Below are 17,620 nucleotides of genomic sequence, written 5' to 3'. Positions count from 1 at the left end.
TTCCAAAGACCTTCTGTGGGACTTGGACTCCTAAGTCCCTCAGGTGGCTTTTGAAAAAACTCACCTTAAATCTACCATGGCACCTTTTACAAGAGAAAAGCTGTAAGCCCCAGTGTTCCAGCTGCATCCCCCCTGCAGTTTTCTGTAACTATAGGATTATACTTCACTCTGCCCTGTTTGGAGTGTTGCTGGGCACTGTTAAACAGCTGCTGTCTTGCACCCCAGGGACAGCTGCATTCTTGGTGAACAAAGTAACCTCGAAGTTGCAATCTGTGCATAGAACTTGTTGAATGCTTTGGGATCCTCTGAAGGAAGTATGCTATAAAAGTGTCAGGTATTAATTAAAGAACAATTACTGTAGCCATATTTCCAGGGTTTAACACTTCCTTTCTAAATAACATGCATGTACAATAAAAAAAAACCCACAACTCCCTGCCCCCCACACCCCCACACCAAATCCTGGAGCTAAACCTTCGGGAAAACTCTGGGAAAGTTCAGACATGGGTCAGAACTTTGTCGCTTGGACCAATTCTTAACCAGAATAAAAGGGAAATAACAAACTCTATCTAGGGGCAGAGGAAAATTTGGGTTTTAAATTGGCTGTCATTGAGATATAAGTAGGTTAGAAAGAAAAGCAGTGGAAGATATTATTTTTCTCATAACTTTCTCCAGATTCAGGAATTTGGTTTCCATCATGATAGAAAGGGTGATTTCCACCCCAGAAGTGGCAGCATTTCAGCAGTGGGCACATGATCCCTATGTATCCATACAGGCCAAACTTTTTAGAAGTGGCCAGCGATTCTGGATGTCTCCATTTTTGGCTGCCCAATTTGAGACATCTTAAAGGAGCCTAATTTTCAGAAAGCACTGAGCACCCGCCCTTTGCAAATCAGATCCCTTTCTTTAAGGCATCGCAAGCTGGGAACCTGAAATTTGAGGCACTAAAAATGAGGAGTCTTGTTTTTTTTTTTTTAATCTCGGCCATTATCTGTGAATAGTTTTTGGATTCTCCGGCTCTCCGTTTTGGGAAGGACAAAAGTTCATTCTCTCTGACTCTGCACACGTCTCCGAAGGTCTCCTCTCAGAGAGGGAGCCTCCTGAATCGTCTCTAAAGAATGGAATGTTTCTTTAAGATATTTTGTAAACCAAACACAGTAATAACATACAAGTTACATGTAAGTACAGGACAGCGCTGTCCAATCCCAGGCTGTTTTCCACCTGCACGGTCACTCGGAATATGCCCACGTTCTGGTAGACGTGCTTGATCCCGTCCTCCGTCGAGCTGAGATTGGCGTAGGACAGGGTGATGCCGTCTCCAAAATCCACCTGAATGATCATCCTTTGGACGTCGCCCTATGACAATGGGGAAGGAATCAATAAGGAAAACGACTCTTCTCTGACTTGACCTCACTAGTGGCCTGAACCTACTCCCACGGACTTCAGAGCGGGGAGAAGATTAGGCTGTACCTACAGGAAGTGATTTCAGAGAGCAGCTCAGGATGGTTCAGAGGTTTTGCAACAGCCTGTGATCCCTTTCACTTGTCGGGCTGGGGGAACCCAGCCCTGGCTCGTAATGACTTACCTGGCTGAGAGCTGTACCGTGGCCTGTTTGAAATGAGCTGCAAGCGCTCAACTACTCACAAAACCCACCAGCACTAATTGGGCCCCGGGTTGGCTGGGTCAGCAGGGGCAGGCTGAGGACTGAACAGGCATGGTGACTAATCTCCCCTCCCCCTGCCTAGAGACAATCCCAGCAGTGCAGGGGTAGGGTCTGCCTTGCGCAGCGGTTCGGTGGGTAAAGCGGAGGATATTCATCCTCTGGGCTGCTTATCTGGCACTTTTGGCGACCATGAAAAATAAAAAAGGAAGCACAGCAGCAAAAACCACAGCAAGGAGCTCCATGTTCCATGCAAGAGCGGAGACCCGGGAGAAAGCCTGTTATGAGGGTTGATATTCCACACTAGCGAATGAACTTGCTTTTTATACGCCGTAGCGGGGTGGCTACCCACTCCAGCCCTGACAGGGTTAAAACCAGCCCTGGGAGAGGCGTCAGTAGCCAGGAATCAGAGCCCAAGATGAGAGATGGAGTCAGAGGCCAGATGCCAGAGCCGATAGTCAAAGATGAAGTAAAACAATCAGAGCCAAGGATCAGAGCTGAAGTCAGAAATCAGAGCCCAGAGTCAGAACCAGGCTAAGTGGAATGAAGCAGGGCACGGGCCAGGCTGGAACAAGGCAGGATCTATCTTGGCTGTGGGCAAATGCTTTTAGGTGGACTGCGGTGTAATAAATCAGGCAGTCTAAAAGCCAGCAGTGCTTCTTAGGTTGCCCAGAACCTAGCTCTGCGGCAGGCTCTCATCCCTGACACTTGGCACCAAAAATAAAACACCCAACTCCCCCAACCCTATAGCCTTGCCTGCTGCCCTTTCTGGCGTGTACTCGGCACGTGGACAAGCATAGTGGTAGATTATATGGATCTGCAGAACCCAAGTAAAGTGGACAGTAAGCCCAGTGCACTTCTCCTGTGGCTTCGCAAATGGGCATCAACGCAATGAGCATTAACCCAAGTCCAACTTCTTGAATGAGCAGCATCTTCCAACACCATCTCTAGAGGTCTGTAATGCAAACTCTTAGGAAGTATGGCCACAATTTGCAAAGGTGGCCAGCTAACGTTAGGTCCCCGAAATTCAGTCCCTGTATATTAGTCACACTGGGGTAGGCAGACACCTGTTATGATAGCCAGGAAAAGAGCAATCCTTTGGGTTGGCATTGCTAACCTGATTTAATGTATGTGTTACCTACGAGGTGTGGTGTAGCCGTCAGGTGGTACATTGCAATCCTAATATAGGCTCTGATCTAGCAAAGCCCTTAAGCCTCTAGTTAGCTTTAAGCACATGAGTAGGTCTACTGACCTCAATGAAGCCTGGGGCAGAGCTAGGAGTGGAATCCAGATCTTCCAAGGCCCAGACCCATGTCTTGAGAACCAGACCATTAAAAAATAAAAGCACTTTGACATAATAATTAAGTTTTCAAAGACACTCTATTGACTAACAAAACCCGACCTTTGGGGATTTAAACACACAAATAGCAGCACCCTTTTTATCCACACCAAACTTACCTATTTCTTGCAAAAAATCTAGAACAAACACAGGACCTAAATGCTTTCAGCAAGCTCTCTGAATCTTTTCACTTCAGCATTTGTTAGCAACATGCCATGCGGTCTGCAAAATATTATTACACTTTGATTACTTTTATACTGCCATTAGAATTTTGGTATATGGGAGATTATGGCCCATCCCAATCAATCTAATAAGGATGCAGCCTTCCAGCTTTCCATTTAAATTTCACCCAGAAGGTTGTAATCATGAATTTTCCGTATTAAGTGCTAGTCTTTGTATGTAGATTGAAGTATTAAAACAATGAGATACAGCTCAAAGTTTTTAATTTTAGTCCCATGCCTCAGATTTAATTTAAAAGTCTTCAATTATGCATGGGCTTGCGTCTCTTTTTCCTTACAGATGTTTAAAACGGATTTAATTATCCACTGCAACAGGCAGACGCTGCTTCTGTCGGGATGTCTTCCTGAATGAATGTTTTTAAAAATGTGCTTTACACAGTCTTTATGCAGATTCACCCATTTCCCCCCATGGCACTTTTCCACTTGCATCCAAAAATGTGTCCTTGAAGACATTTCTTTATGGGAGACGTTCCACTGAATTCCTGTGCACGTCTGTCTGTAGAATGCTCTTTAATAAGACTCGCAGTTCAGCAAATCATAAAGCATATGCTTAACTTTAAACAAGTTAAGTCTGTCCTGATTCAGCAAAGCACATGCTTATCTTTAAGTGCATGTTTAAGCACTTTATTAATCGCTGGCCTTAGGCCCTAATTCAGTAATGATGCTTATTGATGGTTTCTTGCCATTTTCCTCCAAGAAGAATATTTGGATGACTACATGTAAAGTCAAATAAACTCAACCATAATCAAGTTCAAGGATGCTGGTTTCAAGTTGATTGTATTAACATTTATTAATAAATTGTACACAAGTTGATTCTTGGAACATTTCAAAGTAGCAAGTAACAAGTAACAGGAGAACTGGTGTTTAGGTATGCGTGGAAACATTTACCTTTCTTTAGAAAGCACAGGTCAGTTGAGACCAGTCATTAAAATATGTGTATACGAAAAATGTGGCCCCCTCAGAGTCACCTCCAGGAAAATGGCATTGTGACTGGGTTGCCTCTGCAGCACCCCTTAGTGGCCCATCAGGGACTGACTCCCCCCAGGTCTCCACTGGTAGGCTGCTGTGAGGTTCAGGGTAGTAGTGTTTTGGCCATCCAGCCAAGGCAAACTTCAGTCCTGCCCCATCTGGGGTGATAAGGACTAAAGGAAATGAGGAACAAACCCCACCCCCCAACTCATAATGGAATCATCCAATGAATCTTCAGTGGGGCCCCGCCCCTCTATTCAGGGCTCGTCTCCAAACAATCTGTGCTTCTGCTGATCCCCTAGGGTCTGGTTGTCCCTTCTAGCAGGGACTCGTCCAGCCAGCAGGATAGTTCAGTCTCACACCAGGAGAAGCAAAATTCTGCCCTTGACTGAGCTAGATCTCCTCCTTTTAACTCTCCTCTTGATGCCTGACATTTGCTGCAGGCGTGATCGGGCCAACTGGATCCAGAGACTTTCATTAACCCCCTTGTTGCCAGTGTGGGGCCATCTGCCCCATCACAGGCACAAGAGTTTCGGTGTAAAAAACGAATGGGGCCAGATCCTCGCCTAGTGGAAATCAGCATAGCTCTACTGACATCAATAGAGCTACAGCAATTTATATCAGCTGATGGACTAGAAACACTTGCTCCCAGATCTTGGGAAGAAGAGGCAGACCTTTCGGGGTTCTCCTACCTCTTCACTAGCTCAGTGACTGTCAGTGCTTAACCACAGATTCACCAATATTCCTCTCTCCGAGGCCCATATGATCACAGGCTGTTTTTGAACGGTTTTTCCTTGTTCCTCCCGGTGACATTGTTACAGCATCAGAAAGTCATATTCCACTTTGGTGAGTCTGATCATCTCTGTGCAAGACCCAGATCTATGAAACCTTTTTCTGATTCTCATCATGTGCTTCTGTGGAGACACCATACTCTTCACTGCTAGCAGTTGCTCTTTCCTTCCTCTTGTTCTGCTGTTGTGTTGACCTATGAGACTAGCTGATTTTTCAGGGATAACCATGAGTTCTCCTCTCTTCTACTCAGTCTCAGCTTGTTCCTTAGAGAGGGCAACTAGGCTTAGAAAGTTAACAGCTGTACAGGTCTCAGCAGATCTTTTCTTTGCTCATCAGCTTCATAGCTTTCTTGTCCTCACTGTTAGTCCTCTTGTGACAAATGGAACTGGAGTACGAACACGGAGTTGGAAAGGTACAGTACGTAGGGTAACTAGCTACATCTCAGAGCCAGGGAAGCGCTAAAGCAGCAGTGTTCTGAAGTGCCGAAGACAAGAGAAAAGGTCTCTGTCTGTCTTTTACCTCACAAGAGTTGAAAATGTGGCACATGTGAAGAAACTGGTCCATCTTGAATAGCTTAGTCATTAAAATCATTGGCCATCACCTCCGGAACTGAGGGACTGGCCTGTCTTTGTCTCTGGGTGCACTAATTCACATGTCCTCGAGCAAAATCACATATGCACGTCCACATTATCCCGCTCGTTTTGACATGCCCGATGTCCTCCTCTGATGTGAACAGCTAACCAGAGCACACTCTTTGTTTTTGATACCTACCTCTCATCTGCATTGGAAGGAAATGGATCTAAGGCCTTGCCTATGTACAGCTTTGGTACTTATTTAACGATTTGCATTAGGGATGTGACTTTTACAGAAATAGTTAATGGGTACAATCCCTACTATACCTATGCGGCCTTATAGCAGTATACTCGATTCACCGAAACTTAGGGAAATAAGCTATACCAGTATAAAAACCTTTATCATAACTGCATCCACACTAGGAAGGTTGTACTGAGTCCGTTAACCCAATATACTTAAAGCAGTACAATGTGCATGTATAGACAAGGCCTAAGATTAAAAGGCTCCTCACACAAGGCCAGACCTACCGAAAGCAGCTTGACTTTTCAGGGTGCTTTCAAGTAACTCTCTTATCCCCTCTGGATAGCTCCACCATTTGCATCAGTGGTGAGCAACTGAAAACAGGTTCGCAGGTGACAGGAGCGCCCATGTCCCAGCGCAAGAAGCATTTCATTGTTTCTTTCTGCATCAGTGAAACCAAAGGAGCTGTAGCTGGTCAGTTTCTTCCTACCACTTCAGCGGCCAAACAATTAAGGCTCGTTGTGCAGCTCATGTGTCTAGCATTTTTAGAGAGAGCATCAGCAGTAGCTAGCGCTGGTTGAAATTTTCCACACATTTTATTTTTGACCAGAAATGTGAGTTTTTCAAACAAACAAACAAACAAACAAGAATTCAAAAAGAATTATTTTTTTAAATTTCCCATATTTCAATGAATAAAACTGAAAACTGTGAATGTTTTGGTTTGGGTTGTTTAGTTAATGTTTTTGCCTACTTTCTCTCCTTTTTCTTTCCTTTATTTCCCCTTATCAGTGGCAAAATGGACAAAAAGGTGGGGGAGTGAGTTTTTGTTGTTTTATCAACATTTTGAATTGTTTTTGTCATTTTTTTTCAGAGAATGAACATTTAGATACACCAAAGCACATCAGATTGTTATATGCTGCTTCCTTTGCAAATCAGTATGCAAGTTTGTTCAGAGAAGGAAAAGGTGCCGTAAAGCCTTAGTCGACACCTACAACTTTTAACCACTGACCCCAACAGTATCGGATTTTCCTCATTATATCGGCTAGGATATCGCTATACAAAAATCAGAAACCACCACCACGGAGATCCAAGTTAGTCCCTGTAAGCTGCCATGCATTTTGGGTTTTTGTGTAAACACATATCAGTGTTTAGGACTTGCTTGCCAAACCACAAAGGAAACCAAATGAGACAAGGGAAGGGGGAGGAAAAGGTAATCTGGACAGTGAGGAAATCAGTGAGGGAGCAGAGAAAACAGGATGGGAGATTTCATGGATTCTCTCCAATGACTTCATAAAATACTTTAGGTACAAGAGGAGCCAGGCTGGGAGGAAATGTACTTGCAGATTAGAAATGTGCTGAGGTTACAGGTTTTTTTTTTTTTTTTTTTTTTTTTTTAAAACCACCTTTCATCCATGGATCTCAGAGCTTTTCAAACACATTAATTAAACGTTGGATCACTACAATGAGGTATGTTCGTTATTATTAGACCCATTTTACAGAGAGGTAAGCGATCTCATCAAGAAGTCACAGAGTGAGTCAATGGCAGGGCCAGGATTAGAATCCAAGAGCCCAGATTCATAGTTCTCTGTTCTACCACTAGGCCACTTTGTAAAGTTCTAGAATCAGGAGGGGTGTGTGTGTGTGTGTGTGTGTGTGTGTGTGTGTGTGTGTGTGTGTGACTTTAAGACCACCCTTGTTCTGGTGGAAGCTAAATGAGGCTAGGGTTCATATTCACCATTGGATTCCATTGTGATGAAATCTTGAGATCTTTTCTTGGGAGATTTTAGCCCTAAACACCTAAATGGCAGAAAAACTCAGCCATCTCAAAGCGGGGAAATCTCTCAAGATCAGACCTGTATGTGAGATTTCCGCCATCTTTGGCTGAACTGCAGCAACATCTAATTGGAACCAATGATCAGTCCATTTTGCACTTTCAGATCCTGTTGGGAATCCAAACCAAAGGAGACAGGCTGGTGTCAAGATTCTAACCTGCACCATCTTTGAAATTTGAAGTGGTTTGGATGTGAAGTTCTGGTTCTGATCTGTGGTTGATGCCTGGAAACAAACTTTGTGTCCCAGCATCACCTTATATCATTTATTGCCTTACATGCACATTCAGACTGAGATGCATTGTTAAATGGATTTAATCCCCTACTCCAGTGTCTCAGCTCTTAATGTCTTTGCAAGCTTGCATGATTCAGATTAACGTACGCCCAAGGGGGCCCATAAAAATAGACCGTACCTCCTCCAGCTGCACCATGAGAGTAACGTTGTGCCCTTGTTCTGCGGTCAGTTTCCCATCCGAGGTGATGATACGCAGTCCGCGGGGGGCCTTGCCAGGACACTGCTGGGGTTTAGCTGTGTACTGTTCTCTCACGCCATCGGTGCAGTTATTAGACACAACCTTTCTGTACCTGCAAAGAGAGAGATCTCTGTGTAAGGAGGGGATGCAGGGATTCACAAGTTCAAACCAGGCATGGGAAGTTTTCAAATTTGCTTCAGGTGGGTGAGGCCGGGAGCAAACTGGCTTCTAAGTACTTTGTAGCTAAGTGGTCCAGTCGCACTTTCCACAGGTCTACAGTGCACAAGCAGCCCATAATGTTGCATTTTCAACTGGATACAATATTCTCAGACATTGCTCCCCTAAAAAGTTGCATAGTTTTGCTGGACGCTTAAACCACTGCCGTCCTGCACCGCAGAGCTTTCTGCTTCTCAGTGGGGCATGAGCCAATTCTCTCCAACGATCCAATCTTGCACTTTTTTAACCACCTTTCACCCAAGGATCCCAGAGCTTTTAAAACACATGAAGTAAGCTTACGATCACTGCAGTGAGCGACGTTCAATATTATTAGACCCATTTTACAGAGAGGCAAGCTAGATCATCAAGAAGTCACAGAGTAAGTCAGTGACAGAACCAGGATTAGAATCCAAGAGCCCAGTTTCCTAGTTCTACCACTAGGCCACTTCGTAACCTGAGCTAGGGCTGAACACAGCTCAGGAGAGTGTGTGCGCACAGATAACTTTAAGACCATGTATTTTATCACAGCAATTTTGGGCCCAGCAGTTACAGTTTGGACCAAGACCCAAGATAGAGCAGCCTGAAGGTTGCTCTATCATGCACTGGGTGCTGAGATTATGGCAGCTGGAGAGCAGCAGAATTTAGAAGAAGTTGTGTAAAGGTACTGGAGGGCAGGATCTGGCCCCATGCATTTGAAAAGTGCTTTGAGATTTTTTTGACAGACAGCTATAGAAAGATATCGGTTATATTTATATTCTAAGGTTAAGCTGTTGAGTGCAGCACGGTTGTGTTTATCTAATGCACAATACACTGTAAACCTCTTGAGAAATTTTTTTTCCTTTCCCTTGTAAGATGCCACTGTGAACCCCAACGTGCCTTTATTTCGTTTTTCTCTTTTAAGTGGATTTTTGGTGTTGCCACCGCATTCCAGGGAGAGACATTGCTGTTCTAAGGCAGATTCTGTTTATGGAGTCACAAACATGGCTACTTTATATTTATCAGTGCTGAAGGTAATGGGCTAGATCCTTGGACCCAGGTGTGCAGCTTGTGAACCTATAAGAGGTTGATGTATAGTTGTCAGTTCTTTGTGCATGTTTTATGCACCTTATATTTAGCAAATGCAATTAGAACTTGAGACCTGCAACTCCTGTTGACCTTACCTGCAACTGCCACTGATTTTAATGGGGCTGTAGAGGGTCATGGAGTAGTCAGAACTTCAAGGGTTATCTAGTTATTATTCTCTTTCTTCAAATTTAAACCCAATTCTTATTGCCTTCCTCTAACATGTATCCCACTCTCAGCTTTGATTACTTGGATTTTCTTCAGGATTTAGGGCATGATCCGAAGTCCACTGAAGTCAATGGCTGTCTTTGCACTGACTTCAATGGATGTTGGATAAGCCCGTAGATCACATTTGTCCATTACGCTACAGTTTGCTTGTAGCATCATTTTTCCAGACAAGATTTAAATAAGAAAATAAAAACAAAAACAAAAATAGAGAATTATGGGCCTGATCCAAAGCCCATTGAAGAAATCAATGAAAAAACTCCTATCGACTTAACCAGTTTTGAATTGGACCCTGTGTCTCAGGAAATACAGGCTTTAAATAACTCTGGGATGACAGCTTGTAGATGCCATGTGGCTGAAGGCTGCAGGGTAGGATTTGCTAAAATCATCTTCTGGTAAATCCACTTACCCGGTGCTGTTGAGATAACTCTGTCCAAAGCTACAGTCTTTTGACAAGGACGACGGGTTATACCAAAACGCCGGTAGACACTGGCCATTGGTGTGACGCTCATATCCATAATCACTGTTTTACCATAAAAAGAAAGAAAATGCATTGACAAGGAAATCAGCCGTTAACTCGTCCTCACTAATATGGATGCGATGGCTCTGGGTCCCTTTCCTGCATTTTCAGCTTCAAAGGATATAATAAATACAGCACCTGGGCCTGATTCTGGTTTTGCTTTTGACTTCAGTGGCATTAACCTTGATTTAGGACAGTGTACGCCAGAGCAAAACAAGCCCTTTTGTTTCTAGTCCTGGTGGTTTATGAAATCGTAGATGGTAAAATGTCAGGCCTAGATTGGTGTCTTGGTCTGGCATTGCTTCTTGGATACAGACAGATCCTGGCGCAAATGTAGCAAATCCCAGAACTCACAGCAATTTTCAATTGCTGCGGATTCAGTGATGCTTTAGAAAGTGAATAGCTTAATCCAAACTGACGTTATTTGGACACAACGTCACCTGAGGCCTAAAGCAAATTGAGAAAGCTTTCAGGAGGGATAAACTTCCATGCAGGATTTTTGGTATGGAACAGAAAAGGCTGTGGTTTTTTGTTTGTTTGTTTGTTTTGTTTTCATTTCTGCATTAGTTTGGGAAAGGAGAAGTTATCACTGTCAAAAAGAGGAAGAGGATTGAGCTGGTGGAAAATGGTAATTATTTCTTTCTTTTAATTTTCCCCTTGGACCGTAACTGGAATGCTGTTGAGACACTGTCCTGTACATATTCATCCAGTTGCATCATGGCTTTGCAATGGGGAATATTAATTACACAATACTCCTGTTTGTCGTCTTACAAATTTTGGAACATGGTCTTCTTAGCAGATTTCCTGTTCTAAAATGCCACTCTTCTTTGTAGAAAGTGACCTGATAATTACAACCGCAAGGAGGAGAAACTGATTGGAGGAGGCTTGGATGGGAGCTAAGACCTTGAAGGAAAGGAGATAGGACAGAAGACAAAGGAAGTGGAAGGAGCTAGACTGCCAGGATTGTATACAGAGAGAGCCAGGTTGTTCTTCCTGTAGCTGGACCAGAGATGGTGTTCCAGGAAAGTGACTGCTTCGTTTTTAATTCCAACAAAGAGATGGTCAAACAAGAGTAAAAATTGTGAAAACCTTTTCCCTGCTTTGACGTCAAAATGCTGACTTTCAAAGCTTGAGTTTAATTAAACTTTTGAACTATAAGCAACGTTGCAAAGGAAAATGTCATGAACAATTTACAATATTTTCTGTTGGAATTCCAGCAAGATTTGCCATCAAAATTTAAAAGCTTGAAACATTTCAACCAGCTCTATTCCTGAAGGCCTAGAAAAGAAATGGTGCAAGGTGGTCTAAAAGGATAAAACTAAGAGTAAAGGAATGAAATTGGCCAAAGGAAAACATAGGCTGAATATCAAAAATGACATCTTAGTGAGGTCTAGTTGACTATGGAATAGTGTTCTTCAGGGATGCATTGGAAGCCCCATTGTCTGGCATATTTAAAACTGGATTTACAAAGTAATTGAGGACATGCTCTAGGAAACAGTCCTGCAATTTCCAAGTGATGGACTAGATGACCTAAAATGATCTTTTCCATCCTTAGTTTTTATGATTCAATTTTCAGGAGCCTAGTTCCTAACATACCAGTGACTGACCCTTGCTTAATGGCTTTAGAAGTTCAAGACAGGCTTGCCAGCCTGCCAAGTGCTCCTATAATCATCCTTATTGGAAGGAGGACACCAGGGCTATGGAAATATTCTCTAATGAGAAGTAAAACCATTTTAATTTGCCTAGAGAGAACAAATATTTATGTACAAACAGGACCTCATTCCTTTGTAATTCAATTGTCGCCACGTTGAAATGCTATATTCCCGAGTTATCATGTGTCAATATAATTAAAAAGCTGCAACACTCTACACATAGCATGTCCCTAGTCAGTTTTGTTTTTCACCTAACAGTGAAATCTGCCCAGAGGGGATCAGCATCCAATGTCCAATTTAATCCAAAAATATTGGTCTGTAATTTCATATTACACACACACACACACACACACACACACACACACACGCTACAAGTTTGATTACAGTTGAAATAATGTGGGTACTGTATTCAGGCATCTGGATAGACCAAACTTGAATTAATTAGGTTTGGCTGCGTTTGGATCATATTCCTCAAAGTCGCAGAATGAAATGATATGTTCCAGAGCAGAAATAGTTTTCCTAAGTATAGAAGTTCTCCTGTGACCTTTTCAGCTTTGCAAGTCTGTGCTGCCTTGATACGGACATACAGAAATATCATGCTAGTAAATGACAAACTGCTCTTCCATATCTCTCCAGGGATGCACCAGCACCTCTTTCCCCTCTGCAGACTTGGAAACTAATGAGTTTCTTGGCTACTGTCTGGTGCACACAGAGCACTGAGGATGGGAACAAATTGCTGCCTACGGTTTGGCACAACAGGCTTTGTTGCAATTGACAAGCGGTAGCATCAATTGGATCACCGTAGCATAATCTAGACTGCTGAAATCTGAAAGCATCAGGGATGGACTGCAATCAACTAGCAGCCTCATGGCCAGACATCTGGTGTTCAGACTAGGTACATTTTGTGCCAGACTCAGAACAGCATAGGTGAGAGCTTGTCAATGACAGTGCAGCATATATTAAAAGGGATTATTTTAATGAATATTAGAGATCTGATTCTGCTCTCAATTATACTGGTTTTATAGTGCTCGCCTCCACAGGCTTAACTGGAATCACACCTAATTGGCAGTGTAAATAGGAGCAGAATTATAGATCCCTGCAATCAAGATTTTATGTATTTATGGTCAAAGACTAGTATTAAACTTAAAAATATTGTAGATTCCTCACACAAAAAAACAACTCTGCAAACTGGCGTTAAGGTTATAAGTACCATTTAAGGGAAAAGAAAATCTTAGAAGAACTTCATAGTTTACATTGTCTTGTCTCAGCATAGAAGGATGGACTAGATAATCTCTTGAGATCCCTTCCAGCCAACTTCTGTGATTTTCTCTCTCGCTCGCTTTATATATATATATATATAAAAATAAACACACACAACACACATGCACACATACACAAAAGGAAAGTTTTAAATTAAGGTTAAACTATTAAAACTCAGATCTGAAAAAGGAAGATTTGATTTGCAAGGCACATTTTAAGAGGTTCAGGGGACAGTGCATTTTTATGGTCAATGGAAGGGAAAGTTGGTGGCAGAAGAACGTGAGGAAGAAAAAGAAAATCTTGGGTCGATGATGTGATATTCTGGGTGGTTCAAAAGGACTATTCATCCACAGAGATTAGTGGAGGATCAGACAGAATGGGATACCATAGTTGCAAACCTCCAGTAATGTAGATGCCGCATGAGAAGAAACTATTAACAAATCCATCACTGCAAAGAATAGAAATGTCCAACTAGGGTTTCACTCAGACAACAATAACCCTGTCCATGGACCACTCTGTTCACCTCATCCAAAATCAGGAGACATCTTAATGCCTGAACCCAGGATCTCCTCCACACTAACCAGTTCACCTTAACAATACAGGTCAGTGCTGTCAGAAATTGAAAATGCCACCTGCCTTTTGACCTTTAAACCTTACATCCATTAAGTGACACAGAGTCAAGGTACCTGAGGATACAGGCATCTTTAATTCCATACGGCTGCGTGGCTCACCTTGCTAAACCCACTTGTGGAAAAGTCCTACAGAATTTAATAGAAATTAGTAATCTTTTGATAGAATTTTTAAAACAGCCTTTAGAATAGGGATCTAACTCTACGTTAAGAGTTTTATATTGCTACCCCTCACTGTAGCATCTAAGAGGCAGATCTTTAAAGGCATTTAGGCACCTTTTGAAAATCCCACTAGGTTCCTATCTGCATCTTTCAAGGTCCCTTCCAGTTCTATGAGATAGGTATATCTCCATATATTTTATATTTATATATCTTTAAGCAACAAAACACCTTTCAAAATCTGGCCCCAAGTGCCTAAATAATATATCTGCTAATAAACCATTACTTAATGGTTGAAAAATTCTACAAAAAAGAGATCATTCTCTATTTAGTTCTACAGATGTTCAGAGTAATTTCTATATACACACACACACTTTTAAATATCAATACAGTCCTATTAGTTTCATACCTATCAGTTAATTAGGACTTATTTGGTTCATCTAAATGTGGTGCACCTCACCTCAGATACTATAGCTGCAGCCACATGGACAAGCCTTCTTAAAGGCCCCAGGCAAACTCCAGAAATATACGTGTTTTAATGTAACTAGAGACAGCTTAAACCCTTCTGTGTAAATGAGAATCAGGCCCAATGGGAGTACTGATGGAATGAGATGCTAGAAAATGGCCCGAAGTTAGTTGACCAAAGAATTGGCCCAAACAAGGATTTCTTTCTGTGGCTACAGGTGTTGCTACGGGAGAGATACTGCTATGAGAGCATTCAGGCTGTAGGAAGGAGTAAAATGTCAGGAACACTGGTAAGTTAGTGCTTTAATAACATGCGAGTAGCTGTGTAATCCATTTACCCAAATGAATAAGTACAATCTAGTTTCTAGGCAGTTGCTAGGAAGGATTTGCCTTAGGAATGGAAGCTAAGCGCAGGCTTACTTCATTTTTGAAGCACCATTGCCCTCTGGCTGTGAGCCACAGACCATGCAAGTACCTGCAGTTTTGCCTTTGTCCCCTGATGTTTTCTACTTTAGCCAATTACAGGTGAGGTTCCCTAGCAGGAAAACTCACAAAAGCCGGAAGTTACTCCCAAGGTTCTTCAGCCTTGTTGAGGGGGAAACAACCAACCTAGCCTCACCCAGTAGTTCTCTGTTCTTGGTTAGATAAAGATTGTAAATATCCCCCAAATTCGATGAGATTCCTAGGAGAAGCTTTACATCTTTATTTATTTTATGAGGGCATATTTGTTGCTCTGGTCGAGGGAGATACACACACAACACACACAAGCATCCCCACACAATTTTAGATCCTAAGTCAAGATTGACCTGTGTTAGCATAACAAAAAAGGGCACAACATCAGTGGAACCATAGAATATTAGGGTTGGAAGAGACCCTAGGAAGTCATCTAGCCCAATCCCCTTCTCAAAGCAGGACCAACCCCAACTAAATCATCCCAGCCAGGGCTTTGTCAAGTCGGGCCTAAAAAACCTCTAAGGATGGAGATTCCACCACCTCCCTAGGTAACCCATTCCAGTGCTTCACCGCCCTCCTCTTGAAATAAAAGCCAGCAGAATTGCTGTCCTGATGCCACCTCCTTCCTCCAAATCAAGCCTTGCCGTTAGTCACTAAACTCATTTCTTTCTGTTTGGCTTCCCAAGCTTCTCTGGGAAATCTAGGTAAAACTAAGTGACTTTTTATATTAAAAGGAAAGCAAATCAAGTGGCCTATTTTAGTTTTTGCTGCTGAGCTGGGCTTTTTCCCAGGACAATGCAGTGGGCTGTGTGAACACCAAAATGGATCAAAATCAAAATCCAATTCCAGAAATTGAATGACTCGAAAAGGGAGAGAGAAAGAAAAAGAGGAGAAGAGGCGGGGACAGCGATATTTGCCCCAGCGATAGTACGTTTGTATCATCTGTGCTACAACAAAATCACAGTCGTAAGAGTGAGGAAAGTCCTCACAGCTGAGCTAGACCTATCGCAAGTCAGCACAGCATTGTTTGAATAGTGTTTTCTCCAGCCTATTTTTAAATGGCTACCGGGATCCCGGCCTGATTTTCAAATGGTACTGAGCATCATTGACTCCCACTGATTTCAGTGGGATTTGGGGCTGCTGATCAGCTGGGAAAACAAAGCTGCAGGTTCCAACATTTCCTTGAGAGACGACACCAAATCTAGCAGGTGTCTCGCTCTCTCTTCTCAGGAAGTTTTCTCTGGTATTTTTTTTTAAGTAAATGTAGAAGAAATATGATTTTTTTCCTCTTGTAAATTTCATCACATTGCTCCTAGTCCTACAATGCAGTGCCGTGCCTGGAGCCCCCGATCTTCAGTTTAAATGAAAGGCAACTAATAAAACCCACGCATTCAGTTTTAAGGAAATAAACAAGGAAAAGAGAAAGCACCGGGGAGGTGGGAGAGGGGGAGGATTTTCAACAGAACCGACTCCCTGTGTCCACAGTAAATTACAGCTTGTAAACCCCAGGGGCAGTTCTGACTTAAACCTTGGCTGTTATGGTCCCCACAGACATTCAGCAATCCAGAGTAGCTGGAGCCCTGGCCACACCCATGTCATCCCCTAAATCCCCCCTTAGCCTGAGCACGCTCCTGGCCCACTCCTATGATGGAAAGGGGGCAGGTTATGATAAGGCCATTCCACTGGTCCTACCCCACCCAGGCAATAACCCATAATATTCCCCAGTGGGAAGATCTGGCTGGTTCCTGTCTTCTTTACACTGCCACAGTGATGTAAAGGGTCTGGAATGCAGCTAGAAGCAAGACCTCTATGTGCATGAAATGCCAAGCGACGCAAGGAACCATATGATGCGGAAATATACTTAGCACCAGCTGAAGCTCAATGGGATGTGAGGGAGTCACAATCCCAATCCTTGGGAAGACACATCCAGACAAGAATAGCTAACGACAGTGCCCAGCTGCACTGAAAGCATCTTTTCGTATTTACACGTTGTATCACACTGCCCTGTATTCCAGAATCACGGCACTCCTGCCACTAGTCTCTTTGGGAGGACAATGGTCTGTGAGGAGGAGATCATTAAAGCAGCTGATCAGGGTTTGAGTTACACTTGCAGAGTTAATTTATGGCACCAGTTGTTTTTATGCGTGTTTGTCTTGGCTTTTACTGGCTGTTTTATACCAAAAAAACAAACAAACAAACCATTGTAAGAGAGGAGAAAAACAAGGAAAATCATCATATCCTTGGAGCAACACATCCAACCAGCCTGCAAATAGCAAATGAGCTGAACCTCTTAGGGTCCATGTTGCAGCTTATGGGTTGAGTTCACAACCCATCACGGATCCTGGTGGAGGGCCTCTGGCAATGGAAAGGGCACTTGGAGGTGAGCTGGGGGCAGCACAAAATAACCACAATGCCTCTCTGCTCAGGAGTTCACACCTAGACAATTCAGACCCCAAAATGTGCCATGCTGCACAGGATAGGGACATGAGCTAGACAGTGGGTGGATATGTCAATTCAGCCTGTTGGAGCCTTTGCAAATGGTGATCCTGACAACTTCTTAGGGGAGGTTAATGCTGCCTGTTCCAGCAGATATCTTTGTCACTCTTTTCCTGAGTTCTTGTTTTATCCCTGCGCTAGCAGGGGGTAATCGATCTCCATACCTGCCCAAACATGCTCCTCTAGATATCTGCAAGCCTAGGGTTACCATATTTTGTCCCTCCTAATGGAGGACACTCCCGGGGGCCCCGCCCACGCCCCCAGCCCCGCCCACGCCCCCGCCCCAACTCCGCCCCCTCCCAAAGTCTCCGCCCCCTCCCCTGCTTCCCGCGAACATTTAATTCGTGGGAAGCCTGAAGCAGGTAAGGGGGG

General features: G+C 43.2%; 1 protein-coding gene across 3 annotated transcripts in view; it reads right to left on the bottom strand.

The window, feature by feature from the left end:
• Positions 1-17,620, bottom strand: part of SORCS1 (sortilin related VPS10 domain containing receptor 1) — a 408,602-nt gene that overhangs the window by 39,787 nt on the left and 351,195 nt on the right. For all 3 annotated transcript variants that reach the window (XM_034776637.1, XM_034776634.1, XM_034776636.1), the window contains exons 17-19: positions 10,024-10,137; positions 8,052-8,223; positions 1,167-1,353 (exon numbers count right to left, since the gene is read on the bottom strand). In XM_034776637.1, the coding sequence (XP_034632528.1) occupies positions 1,167-1,353; positions 8,052-8,223; positions 10,024-10,137 (473 nt within the window). The remainder of the gene's footprint in view (positions 1-1,166; positions 1,354-8,051; positions 8,224-10,023; positions 10,138-17,620) is intronic.

This window comes from Trachemys scripta, chromosome 7 (genome assembly GCF_013100865.1).
Source record: "Trachemys scripta elegans isolate TJP31775 chromosome 7, CAS_Tse_1.0, whole genome shotgun sequence".
Taxonomy (NCBI): Eukaryota; Metazoa; Chordata; order Testudines; family Emydidae; genus Trachemys; species Trachemys scripta.
This window is presented reverse-complemented; position numbering and strand designations above follow the sequence as displayed.